The sequence below is a fragment of the Squalius cephalus genome (genome assembly GCF_949319135.1).
Source record: "Squalius cephalus genome assembly, chromosome: 3".
Lineage (NCBI taxonomy): Eukaryota > Metazoa > Chordata > Actinopteri > Cypriniformes > Leuciscidae > Squalius > Squalius cephalus.
The window spans coordinates 23,068,246-23,082,954 of NC_137124.1; the positions used below are offsets into that span (position 1 = coordinate 23,068,246).

General features: G+C 39.7%; 1 protein-coding gene across 26 annotated transcripts in view; it reads right to left on the minus strand.

Annotated features, from left to right (window-relative positions):
- Positions 1–12,997: 12,997 nt before the first annotated feature.
- tle3b (TLE family member 3, transcriptional corepressor b) overlaps positions 12,998–14,709 on the minus strand; it is a 35,557-nt gene continuing 33,845 nt past the window's right edge. For all 26 annotated transcript variants that reach the window (XM_079866951.1, XM_079866943.1, XM_079866944.1 and 23 more), the window contains one exon: positions 12,998–14,569. In XM_079866951.1, the coding sequence (XP_079723077.1) occupies positions 14,462–14,569 (108 nt within the window). In that variant the 3' untranslated portion in view covers positions 12,998–14,461. The remainder of the gene's footprint in view (positions 14,570–14,709) is intronic.

Consider the following 14,709-nt stretch of genomic DNA (forward strand, 5'->3'; position numbering starts at 1 on the left):
AACGAAGGCAGTGGTGAATGCGCGTGTGTGTGTGTGCATGCACGCACACAATACACTGCAGAATTTTAACTCATTCGTACGAAATCTCATTCGTAATCTGCTCTCATCTAATACAACATTCCTAAACCATGTTCTTGACATCAACGCTGTAAAATATTACATAGCCTTGCATGGCATTTTATAGCTATATACATAATACTGCATATAGAAAGCACCAGCCAAAATGCCTGTATCAATCTTTCCAGTATATTGACCGCTTTGACACACACAGTCACACACAGAACACGAGAAGACGACGGGCTACTTATAAAAGAAAACATTATGGGAGAAACCATAACGTTCAAAATGGCGGCTGTTTTTACACATTAACTGGACCAGCTCACAAAAATACAGCTTTATATCGCACCTATTAACACCCCATTAGGGGGTAATTGAGGAGAGACCCCTGATATGATTGTAGAGCGCTTTGGGTGTACGTAGTAAAGCACTATAAATCCATCCATTCATTCATTGAATTTATTCTTACCAATATATGCCAACAAAAAATGTCACCTAAAAACATATGGAGTAAATCTGCTTTGATACCACGTGTCAATATAGTGTCAATGCATCTCCTCACTGGCCTCATTTGATACTATTGGAGACATTAATGAGGCAGAAGTGAGTGAGGCTTCGTGTCACTAAGCAGCTGTTGCTGTTTACATATCAAACTGCTGTATCATTAAACCCCTCCAAAGCACTCCACAGAGAGAGACTTACTGTGAGAGAGGAAGCTTTAAAACAGAAACAGAACAAGCTTATGCCAGTACAGAAGCTTGCATTGGAAATCAAATAAAGGATTTAAGGAAAGAAAAAAACATGCAGCTGTAAGCGAGACGATGTGTGTAAGTGTGTGAGAGATCAATGCAATGTTAATTAATGCTTTGGCAATTATTAAAGAGATAGTTCACCGAAAATAAGACAATTTCGTCATAATTTACTCACCCTTATGTCATTCCAAACCTGTATGACTGATTTTCTTCTGTGGAACCAAAAGAAGATAGTTTAAAAAACGTCTCAGTGTTTTATGTTTGTACAATATTGGGATCCAATTGTTCTGGACGCAAATTTTTCATGGTATGGACAAAAAATATATTTAAAAAAAAGTCAGATTTGGAACACATGAGGGTGAGCAAATGACAGAATTTTCTGCTTATGGGAGAAATAAACCTTTAAGAAAATAATACAAGGAAAATAGAGACAAATTATTAATGTATAGGCTAACACATACTTTACCACATTTAAACTACACTGAACAAAATTATAAACGCAACACTTGTTTTTGCCCCATTTTTCAAGAGCTGAACTCAAAGATCTAAAACTTTTTCTATGTCAAGTCAAGTCAAGTCAAGTTTATTTATATAGCGCTTTTCACAACGTAGGTTGTATCAAAGCAGCTTCACAGTATTAACTTAAAACAATACATCAATGTTTGTTTCTAGTGGAACATCCACGTTTGGTAATGCTGATCAATAGTATCGTTGATTGATTAATTCAATTAAATATCCCCAAATATCCCCAACTGAGCAAGCCAAAGGCAACAGTGGCAAGGAACCGAAAAACTCCATCAGGTGACCTAATGGAGAAAAAAAAATCCTTGGGAGAACCCAGGCTCAGTCGGGGGCCAGTTCTCCTCTGGCGTTTATGAACTAGAGGTCGGATTTAACTGTAAGATTAAAAGTATTATATGAATGCCTGGCTGAAGAGATGCGTCTTTAATCTAGTTTTAAACTGGGAGAGCGAGTCTGAGCAACGAACAGTATCAGGAAGACTATTCCAGAGTTTTGGAGCTAAATGTGAAAATGCTCTCCCTCCTTTGGTGGATCTGGATATATAGGTATGACCAAAAGCCTCGAATTTAGTGATCTTAAAGAGCGTGATGGATTATAGGGCGATAGAAGATCGGTTAAATAGCCTGGAGTTAAGCCGTTTAGGGCTTTATAAGTCAGTAGCAATACCTTGTAATTAATACGGAACTTTATAGGTAACCAATGTAGTGATGATAAAATTGGTGTTATGTGATCATATTTTCTTGATCTAGTTAGAACTCTAGCGGCGGCATTTTGGACTAACTGTAGCTTGTTTATTGAGGTTGCAGGACAACCAGCTAATAAAGCATTACAGTAATCTAGTCTCGAGGTCATGAATGCATGAACTAACTTTTCTGCGTCAGAAACTGATAGCATATTACGTAGCTTAGCAATGTTTCTAAGGTGGAAAAAGGCTGTTCTTGTAACATATGAAATATGATTTTCAAAAGACAGGTTGCAGTCTAATATAACACCCAGGTCTTTTACTGTAGAGGATAAAGTAACAGGACATCCTACTATGTTAAAGTTGTATTGTGAGAGGTTTTGTGGGTGGTTTTTTTGAACCGATGATTAGTACCTCTGTATTGTCTGGATTTAATAAAAGAAAATTGCGCGTCATCCAATCTTTTATATCTTTAACACACTCTGTCAATTTGGATAATTTAGCGTTTTCATCTGGCCGTGATGAAATTTAGATTTGAGTGTCATCAGCATAACAATGGAAACTAAGTCCATGTTTCCTTATAATATTTCCAAGTGGCAGCATATATATTGAAAATAACAGAGGGCCTAACACAGATCCCTGCGGCACTCCATAGTTTACTGGAGTTATGATCGATTTTTCTCCATTTAAATAGACAAAATGGTAGCGGTCAGATAAATACGATCTAAACCAGCTTAATACTTGTCCTTGAACACCAGTATAATTTTGTAGTCGATCTAAGAGTATTGTGTGATCTATAGTATCGAACGCAGCACTAAGATCAAGTAAAACTAATATTGAGATACAGCCTTGGTCAGAAGCTAAAAGTAAATCATTTGTGATTTTAACGAGCGCAGTTTCAGTGCTATGATACGGCCTGAATCCTGACTGAAACTTTTCATAGATGTCATTTTCATGCAAGAAAGAGCCCAGTTGGGCGGACACAACTTTTTCTAGTATTTTAGACATAAAAGGTAGATTTGAAATGGGTCTATAATTTGCTAGATTATGTGGATCTAATTGTGGTTTCTTAATGAGAGGTTTTATAACTGCCAGTTTAAATGTTCTTGGAACATGACCTAAAGATAAAGATGAGTTAATAATATTGAGGAGAGGCTCTTCCACTACAGGTAACACTTCTTTCAGTAGTTTAGTTGGTATAGGATCTAATAAACATGTTGTTGTTTTAGATGAAGTGATAAGTTTATTTAACTCTTTTTGTTCTATAGTTGTAAAGCACTGTAATTGTTCTTGCGGGGTGATAATTGAGGCTGAATTATAAGGCGCGATTGAGGATTGAACGTTTACAATTGTGGTTCTAATGTTTTCTATTTTCTCAGTGAAGAACTTCATGAAATCATTACTACTAAACTGTAACAGAATATTTTGTTCAGGTGACATCTGTTTATTTGTTAGTCTAGCCACGGTGTTAAATAAGAACCTAGGATTGTTTTGGTTGTTTTCTATTAGTTTGCGGAGGTGCTCAGCCCTGGCCGCTTTTAGGGCCTTTTTATAACGTGACATACTGTCTTTCCATGCGATTCTAAAGACCTCTAAGTTAGTTTTTTTCCATTTACGCTCTAAATTACGGGTTTCTCTCTTTAGAACATGTGTAGTATTGTTGTACCATGGTGCTTTACTTTTCTCTCTGACCTTTTTTAATCTAATGGGTGCAACAATATCCAATGTTCCAGAGAGAATGGTGCTCATAGTGCTAGTTAATTCCTCAAGTTCATCTGTTTGTTTGGGTTCACTGAGCAGCTGAGACAGATCAAATAAGCAATTTGAAAAATTATCTATGGTGGATGGAAGGATTGTTCTGCCTAATCGATAACGCGGCGCAGCATGATATATTACAGGAGTACGTAATATGCAAGTTACCATGTAATGGTCAGTGACATCGTCACTTTGTGGAATGATATCTATATCGGTTGGATCGGTTCCATGTGATATAATTAAATCGAGTGTATGATTAAAACGATGAGTTGGTCCGGTAACGTTTTGCTTGACCCCAAAGGAGTTTAATAAATCTGTAAACGCAGCCCCTAACGCATCATTTGAATTATCTACGTGGATATTAAAGTCTCCAACAATTAATGCTTTATCGACATTAACTAATACGTCTGAGAGAAAATCTGCAAACTCTTTTAGGAAATCAGCGTAAGGCCCAGGCGGTCTATATACGGTAGCCAAGGCTAGAGATAATAGGGATGTTTTTCGAACATCTAAGAGCGTAACATTTAGTACAAGTACTTCAAACGAAATAAACTTATAGCCCGTTTTCTGAGTAACATTGAGAATATCTCTATAGATTGTTGCAACACCGCCGCCACGACCAATCAGACGGGGCTCATGCTTATAACAGTATCCTGATGGAGTAGACTCATTTAGACCGAAATAATCATTTGGTTTAAGCCAGGTTTCAGTAAGGCAAAGTACATCGAAGCTATTATCTGTGACTATTTCATTTACAATAACTGCCTTAGGTGTGAGTGATCTAATGTTTAGAAGACCTAGCTTTAGAAATTGTTTTTGATTACTAATAGCAACATTTTCTGGTTTAATAACAATTAGATTTTTTCTAGATCCTGCAGTAGATTTGTTATTTGATCTCACTAAACGAGGAATAGACACAGTTTCTATGCAATGTTCAACACTAGTATTTATATCAGTTAAATTGGTGCAGCAGAGACTATGATTTGGACTTTTGGTTACTAGTCAAAAGGTATTTAACATTTTGGAGATGTTATCTGACAGAAGATCCGATCCGAACCTGCTTGGGTGTAAGCCATCAGCACGGTAAAGCCTAGGACACTCCCAAAACAGATTCCAATTATTTACAAAGAGCAGTTTCTGCTCATTGCACCATGACATTAACCATTCATTTAGCGCGAATAATCTACTAAACTTTTCATGACCTAGTCGGTACGTGGGAAGCGGCCCTGACACAATGATCGTTATTTCAGGCGATGTGCCGTATCGATCAGATTCCTGAAGTCTTTCTTCAGAACCTCCGTCTGGCGCAGCCTGATGTCGTTCACTCCCGCGTGCAGGACCACAGTTCCGACGCGCTCAGAATCTCGGGAACGTGAGCAGCGATTTCAGAAACACGAGCACCAGGAAAGCAGTGACTATGCACCTTACTTTTACTTAACGTAGCGTGTACGTGTCGAACGATGGAATCGGCGATGATCACAGCATCGCGTTCTGTTTCGCGAAGAGGTGAGAAGCGGTTTTGTGTGGATATCTCGAAAACCGTGAGGGTCGGAGAGAGTTTTCTTGGTCTAGACCTGACTCGCGTCTTCCGCTGCGGAACCATCCAGACTTCGTGGTGGCGTGTTGGAGCCGGAGTGAATGAGACCATGGCTGATCGCGACCTCGACGCTCGGGACCGATGTTGAGAAACGCACGGAGTAGATGAGGTCGGAGTCAGCGGGTTAGTAACGTTAATCACTGATTTGTGTGCATCGGCGCGTGATGTTTCAAGAGCCAAACGCCGGTCTATCAGCTCGGCCTGTCTCACTAAAAAGTCGTGGATCTGTTTCTCAACAGCTTCCAGCTCAGACTGCAGTGTGTGAAGTTCAAATGTGTCTTCACCTGCACCAAAAGGTAGACTACTTACATCTGATATATTCGCCATTTTAACAGATGGACAGTAAAGTTAAGTTAGCAACGACGCTACCAGTGATGCTTTCAATATTAATACTAATTTATGGCTGAAGTCTTGGATATAATCCGTCTTTTTAGTGGTACGGGTGTAGAGTAGACGCACGATAGGCGAAAAAATGTTTGTTTGTAAGTGAGTGTGGAGAAGACGCGTTCAGCCATGATCCAAGGGAGTAACCTTTAAGAGTATCCGGCATTGGATCACTAATAGGCTTGAGACGCGTCTGCTCAACAGTCCGCGTTGCAACTATGAGGTGAGGAAAAGTAGAAAATGTTCGTTGTAAGTGAGTTTAAAGAGAAAATCAAGAATTATAAATCAATCGATGGAGCTCCAAAGACAACAACGCGTTCAGACGCGACGCATGCGCATTCGTCAACTATGTACACAAAAGGCCTATTTCTCTGTGTGTATATAAATTTATTTTATTTATTTTTTTGTAGAAGTTTCTTGGAGTTTTATGGAAGACTATCTGAAAATAAATGGAAGCTAGCTGCTGAAAGCAAAACAAAGCCCGCAACTAAATAATCTCTAGCACAAGCATTCTCACATCCAGACACCCTTCTCTCCCATTCTCTATCTCCACCACTGATCAGTGGATTACACTGATCAAATGAGACAGACAATATGCCCAACATGGTGGCAAAGCAGACATCCTGCTGTGCCATGGACTGACAGAACCCACTCACTCGCCTCTGCCAACCCATAGAGGACATGCAGTCTGGGGCTGGCACAGGTTCTGTGCCCTGACCACTGCAGCTTCACGCTCATTATCTCTTCCTGGGATATCCTGTTAACACACATGCATGAAGCAAAAAGCACACACTTACACACTGCTAGCATTAGCAAGAAACAACTTCGGCCTGCTAACAGAGTGTCAACAGAGCAGAAACAGAAATATCCATCCCTCACTTTCTGGAACACATATTTCTCACTTGTTCTACCTGGCTTTATTTACATACACTCTGTATCTGCACACTCCTTAACACTACTTACGATACAATAAAGTCAGCGAAAATTTTGAAACTTTAACAATAAAAGTAAAAAATTGGTAATTATTAATGTTATACCATAAAATCAATAATGAAGTACAGTATAATAACATTAAACATTTAAAACTACCCGTATTTAAATTGACATTTGGCTTGCATTCAACTCTGCCAAAGTTATGGAAACAGTTATTTTATTCTCCACATAATTACGTTTGGTGGGCTTAACTGCTGTCATCAGAACTAAAGAACAGTCTCCCATCTGTTTTCCATTATTGAAATTAAGCAATTAAACTATGCAGTTAAACATTTATAGTGGTTCATTTTGTGGTCCATTACAAATCGCTGCCTTGTTTCAACACTTAAATTAGATAGGTAAAACATCAGAGCATAGAATTTTTTTTCAGAATATTTGGATATTATTTCTTTGTTTGTGTGCAGGTATTTGCTGAATATTCTTTTTTATTTTAATAAGCATTTTTTTTTAATAATAACGAAAATGATTTTTCTTTTTTCTTTTTAAAAAGGAAAATATTTTATTTGTATGACATTTGTCTTGGCCTGTACAGTATACTATCATCATACATACTATTCATGTTTGCATAAAGCTAAAGTGCTGGATACACAAAAACAAGTCTCTGCCCTTGCAGCCAAATTTCAGATGTAAAGCAGTAGTACTGAAGATAAGCAATTACCCAAGTATCAAATCTTCATTTGCATCCTCACCTGACAGAGCAAAAGTTCAACCAGAACACAATCAACAATCTCCTTTTCTCTACTCACTCAGAAAAGAGGAGCACTTATCCCAGCGGGTTGCCAATGATCAGTTTATTCTCTTTCTGCCTCGTTCACTCTTTCAATCTCTCTATTTCATTCCTCTCTCTGCCGTCTCCTCCCTCTCCTGTTGGTAATGGTGTTATAGGGATGGAAAGATGTCATACTGTGCAATAGGCACGTCAAGTCAAGCAATGGGATATTAAAGCTAAACATATTGCATGAGTTTCCTTGGCTTGTCTTACTATGTTTTAGGTGCCGAAGGTAGGAATCTCCAAGGTGATAGATTTCACTGAACACACAGGCTTGATTAAACAGGGAAAAAGGGCAAGCTGACTGTATAGAGGCATGTTGTATCCGACACGTATGGTTTCATAAAAGGGAGGGTCTATGTTTTAGCAATAGGTATAATTTCTGTATGTACCAGTCCATCAATATGCTATTCAAATCAGCAGAAGAGGGATGGATTTCTTTTTCATAGCTTTCATGGATAAGGTGAATAAGTCAAGGTTTTTGACAGAAGGCGAATGATATATTTGAGAATTCTCTTGTAAAGACTGTACCCCCAGATAAGATATTCCCATTGGGAGGGACTATCTTACAAAAATATAAAGGCGTATAAAGACCTATTTATACTATGTGAGAAAAAGATTCAATTATTGGCTTTTATATTGTTGCTGTAACAGAAGGCAAATTATTAAAATAATGTTATATCTAAGCCTGAACATTTTCATTTCAATTCAAAATTACTTATATAGCACTTCTCTCAATAAATATGACAGATTTTACAGTTTCAATTTTACAGTAGGTTTTACTGTAGTGCAACGGTACGTTTAGTGCAAAAACATTGTTTTTTTCTTTAATTTGAACTCTCTTGGGGCCCTTTGGGGACCCTAGACCCCAGTTTGAAAACCCCTGCTCTGACCTTTCTATATAAAATGTATGCAACATATAAATATAAACATTTTACTCAACTTACTGTATGGAGCATGTCATTTAGGCTTTGCTCTTTGTTTACAGTGTTGTTAGTGAAGCAGAATAATCCAATACTAAATTGCGCACATCAAAACCAACTTTACATTATGTTAGACAAAACAAAATGCATTCATCTGCATGTAAACCTGGGAAATTAAAAATAATACACAGTCGAGCTTATGAATGGCGTGAAGGTGGAGAGTATTTACAGACAGAAGCAGTTGTGCACCAACCACCAACTGTGTCTCGCACACACAAACATCACCATCTGCTCCTGTGTGCGCTGTTAGCCCGACGTGAGAACATATTAGCATTGTGAAATGTGTGTGTAGGTGGGTCAGCTCAGTCACGGCAGAGATCAGGGACAGAGGCGGCAAAAAACATCTCATCAGATTAGGAAGAAAAAGACTTATGGTGTCAAGAGGTATGAATAACAACCAGCCCCATCTGTTATCACTCTCTCAATGTCATTATCATCAACTCTAATTATTCTCATTACGACTATTTATTTAGTCACAGTAGTCTGTCTCACATAGCAGCGTCATTCACAACATTATACTTCAAGAGCAGGACCACTGATGTCCGACGGCTCTGACGTTCATCAATCAGAGCTAGCGTGAGACAAACAGGTCATTCTTTATTTGGACTACTGAGGCTGAGGTCTTCAAGAACAACACTGCAACTGAAAATAATGAAAAGAAGATGCTCATGAAGGATTTAATGGCATTTTTGAGGCAGCATTGGCAACCGCCCTCAGTGCACCAGTAACCACAGGAAATCATTAGCAGTAAGAGCTCATTTCAGTCCTGCTCCGTCTGATTGAGGAGCTAGAGGAGAACTTCATAATCATGTTAAATTAAAGGTCCTTTAGATTTAATCTCACCCTTTCCAATCTCTTAATTACTTATTTGTCCCAATTATTTGCTTTACTGAGCCCATTAACGGCCCTTCTCACCTCAGAATTAACCAGTAGCAGCTGCAATCATGCCAGTGTGAAGTCCTCTTCATTAGAGCACGCACACACATTAGAGGAAGCTCTCACGCTCTTCTGATGAAAACCAGCATTAACGTCACTTCAGGTGGCGTTTCAGAGGAAGAACCCAACTGTGCTGAGATGATCTGTAGCTGTCACACTCTCCTACACAACACACACACACACACACTCATCACAGAATATAAATCATCATCCAATGCTCATGTTCCACTCTTTGTGTGATGTATCACTGCATATGTAATGTAATTTATGTGCAAATAAAATATTTTCTCAAACAGTCAGCTTCTTAGCATGGTGCAAATCTTTCATATCTGCTGTGAATCATTCTGAAGATGCCTGCCCCGCTCGCTCTGCCAAAACAGGATATTAACAATTAAAGCAGCACCAATACATCATCATTTCTCAACACCCTAAAATGTTGGTACATGATAGACATTTATCATTGTAAGAATGAAGATATGAACTGCATGTGCAGCAATGATAAATCATTGGCCAAATGTGTGATGATAGCGTAAGCTCCGCAGTGTTAAAAACTAAAGAAAAGAAGATTAATGTCATAGCGTAGCACAAAACCACTTCAAAAAACATTGTCTGAATGAGGATTAAGGGGAAACCTTCCCAACTTTATCGGTCCATCTGTGCAGAACAGCGTGCACTGGCCTCCTGTGGTTATTACATCTGATTTTGTCAGAGAGATGAGCCACAAAATTGTTCAGGGCAGGCCGTTCAAGAATGAACGGTTTGTTGGCACTGCTGCTAAATGACCTTAGCAGAAAGACTGAGCTCTCACACTTCTAATGACCACTGCAGGAAGTGTTCCCTTAATCCTGTCTGATTGCTAACGTTATACATTTCCACTTCCAACAGGTTCAAAGTTAATGACCATTATGAACATACCTGATGATTAACCTCATAATAATCACTTCCTGCTTCTGTTACCTCTTCTGTCCGGTCTGTTAGATCTCCATGATGGATGTAACTGTAGGGTACAATAGGTTTTGTGCACACGATCCATCGATGAAATGGGTAGAAACAAAATTGTGATGTGAAAAGTAATCACATTTTATTTCCCACTTTGATAGTTTTTGCTGTGTGTTTGACCATATAAATGCAGCCTTGGTGAACAAAGACTTCATGAATCTTAATGAAGTGGTCCGTTTCTATTATAATGTCTCGGACTGAATAAACGTAACACTGAACTGAAAAGAGATGTGGTGAGATTGCCATGTTTAAGTTTTCGTCACGCATTAACTACTTCAGCCTCCAACTGCAGATGTCAGCAAGAAACTCACATAAGTGAACATCACATACACACTAAACTGCCCTCTCAGTGTCTAATCAGACGGATGAAACTAATCTTCTCACACACAGTTCTCCTCCAGTTCAGTAGGAGTCTCCTGAAGAGCCGCAGGAAAGATTCCTGAGCACGCTCGTCACGCAGGAGAGAGAGACTGCAGCGGAGGATGAGCGAGGTTACCGTTTCATGTGGCTCAGTAAGCCTGGACTAATTTGAGGCCTGAGTGGAGAGGGCACTTGTGTGCAGGCCTGATGAAAGCTCTTCAGAGGAGAGAAAAGAGTGGAGGATTGTATCAAATCGCTGATCGCTCTCATAGAGGAGTCCTTCTCTATCTCTCTCTCTCTCTCTCTCTCTCTACACAGAGCCTCTTTTCTCTCTCTCTCTTCCTCTTCAGCAGTGCCACTCAACAGGACAACCCTTTAATCTCCACCTATTCAGCTGCTCCCTTATTAAGAGTGAACCTAGGAAGAAACAAAAAGAATAAGAGAAAATAAAAACACACCTTGTCTATGTACAGCTTTTTCACATCAGAGCAAAATAAATGAAAGAGATGAGCGAGAGCAGAACGAGAGCCTGCAGGAAAATCAGTATGTTGGGATTTGGAGTGCATCACTCCCTCTCCTTCATCCTCTGAAGCACTCTTTCTGATGAGAACATCAAACTCAGGGCTGCCAGCTAAGAAAAGTACGGTTTAGAGAGACCCAAGGAGGAAACCGAACAAGCAACCAAGAGAGAAAAGAAAAGAACTGGCTTCAAAAATGCTAAAAGGCACTCCGTCAGTCAAGTTTAGACAGCGTTCACGGGAACTGAATTAGCTCTGGGTTTTGGAAATTCTAAAAGGGCTTTTGGACAGTGTGGATAATGCAGACGCCCGACTCTCCGAACAGGGAAATAGAGCAGGTCAGTCCGTCATCGTCTGAGGAAGACTACAGAAATCTGCTGAGATTAGTGCAAATCAATAACTCTCATTTGATTTACTGCCATAATGCACAAAGCCGGCGGCTCATTTAACAGGCTGGTACATCAGTCCAGAGCTGAATCACGAAATCTGCTGCTGACACTCCTTTGCCAACAGCAAGACCAAGTTCATCATCCAGCATGGTTTATTCAGACAAGAGAGCCCGTATTAGCAGCTCATGTTCAAAAAAGCAGTTCAAAAGCTGCCTGTGAGAGAACACAAGGTGTAAGGAAAGCATAACGGGAGCCTTAACACTTCTCTGACACCTATGCTACTCTTTATTTAAAGTTTATTTTTCTCTTTTGATGTAAAGTTATAACGATAACGACACATGGTAATGATATCATTGGAATCACTTTTAGAATAATTTTTTCCCAGATGAACAAAAAACAAACAAACATTGACAGCCAATCAGAATCCAGCTCAGACTTATTTAAAGCAGCAGACGACATAACTGCAGCATGCACTTATAAACAATGTTATCGTACGCTGGTGTGGATGCTAATGTAGTTATCGTTCTTGGTGTGCATGGACATTAAGAGAGGATCAACAGAGGGAAGAGTTAAACTCGCATTGCCCAAATGAGCATCACCACGAATTGTTTTGGAGCACATGCACTGACCAGAACATAGATACACGTGAATTCTGTGACCATAGAAAGCGCCACACATGTCCACAGAATTACAACAATCTTTCATACTTGCAAGTTATTTGAATATATATTCAGCCTAATTTTGGTTATTCTACCAGTTGGCAATAGGCATAAGCAAAACAATAACATTACACATTTACTAGAGTTACCATGGGCAAACATTAATAGCTAAGCTCACGGGCAGAGGAAGAGTATCAGAGTGCAGGAACAGGTGAGACAGAGACATACTGTATGCTGAAAACACACCCTTAATGAAACCAGTTCAAACCACCAGAATAAATCAATTGACACGAACACGCTTCCTGGCCGATAATCCACTTGAGGTGAAGTAATCAAAAAGGTGTGTTGTGTATGTCACCAGCTGTGGTTGGGGGACCGCAGGGCATATTTGAGTCAGCCTGGTCTGTGGTTACAACAGATAGCTGAGACAGCAGAAACTATGTCTCTTTTACACACACACGCACACACATGCACACACACAACTACATGTCTCAACTCAGCTTGACACCATGTGGGAACAACTAGATGACATATCCAGTGTTGCTGGCCTGTCATTAATCTCCATACTTTAGCGTGACAGACACCCAGCCTGTGATTCAAATCAGACAATGGCACTTATAATAAACCAGCATTAATAACACATTTTACAAAAAAAAAGTTTATTGAATTATTCACAACTGTACATGATCAGTGCTGACACAGTTTGCTACATACTTTGGTGTGAAGTTGAGAGGTTGTGAAAGGCAGGCGGGTTCAGGGTTTGTAATTGTACTAAAGACGGAGTTCGCAGCGACCGGTTCTGCTGCGGCCCCATGAAGCGGACTCCAGTTCCAACAGTTAAAACTGTCCACATTTAGACAAAAAGGTTTAAAAGAGCTGCTCTTCTCTCTCGTGCGCACGCACTTTCACACTGAAGCTTCCACCAAAGTCAAGTGCAGGCAATGAATTTATTCATTAGAAAACTGGCTCAACTGGTACAGAAGAAAATCCCCAAATGACTCTGATCACTCACAAAGAAGGTTTACATCAATCTGAGCGAAAACAGGGCTGCAGGCTCATTAGGGTGGGGCTCTACAGCAGAAGTAAGCTGTCAATCACTGGAGTGAGTCATATCCCGTTTCAACAACAGTGAACTATAGTGGGGCCGCTTATGAGATCAGTTGGCAAGTTACTCATCGCAGCGTGCAATCCATTCCGAGTCAGCATGTTACAATCACACTTCATCATCTGATTTCCTCTTTCCAACAAGATGCCACACAATGCAAAGGGCACAAAAGTAGTACAGTTAGTCATTCTCCAAGTTTAATATCGCTTTCAATTTACAAACGACTCTTCCTTCTCCTCTGGGCTGTTTCCGTCACATTCCAACTTCCACAGGATTCCAGTCTGATCCAGTTTCCACGAACAGCGCACAGGCTCAAAAAGCAACAAAAAAAATAACAAAACCAAAAAAATACTAAGATTATTCTGGAAGGGATTTTCCAAGTGAGCCTTTTAGCAAATGGCCAGCCCAGAGAGTGTGCTTACAAATTAAAAAGTGTCCTAATCTACATTCATCAAGCATTAAGGACACGAGGACAAAGAAACCCATCACAAGTATATCAGGACATGGAAATATATATAATTATATATATTTATAAAACGTCTTTATTACTCCATATATACACTTTTTAACAAATTGTCCAGGGAGCAGGAGGCTAAATTTGAAGCACTGCTTCATATTACATCACAGATTGTTCACTTTTTGTTTGAAGGAAGGTAGGCGAGGGAAAAAAAATACTAAGGAAGGAATAGGCACACATAATCCCATGAGCAGACCGAAAGCAAAGGCAAGACAATATTTACTACATTAGTGCCGTCAGGGAGTCCTTGGGACAGTTTAACACGTTTCTGCCTGGATCTGTAAAGGGCCGCTCCACTTCTGTAACAATCCAGGTGTGTTAAAAATTAAAACATCTGGGAATCCGATCCCAGTGGACCAACCAATTCCTAACCTGGGTTCCAACTATAAAAGGAGGAAAAAGTGGAGGAGTGATCCCTTGAATCTGTTCAAACTCAGGCCCAAAGCTCCATCCATAGGTCTTTACATGTGGTGAACCAGTGAATTTAGTAGATCACTTCATACACGGTGGCCTTCTTGTCTCCAGATCCCGTCACGATGTACTTATCATCAGCCGAGATGTCACAGCTCAGGACAGAGGAAGACTCCTTGGACTGTGGAGGGAGGACAGCAGAAAAACCATTAGCCTGACATAATCAAACAGAGACTCAGTGCCATCATAAACCACAGAGAAGTGTCAACATCACTCCCTTCTAAATATTAACTGAAGAAACTACACCACTCTAAGAGGCAA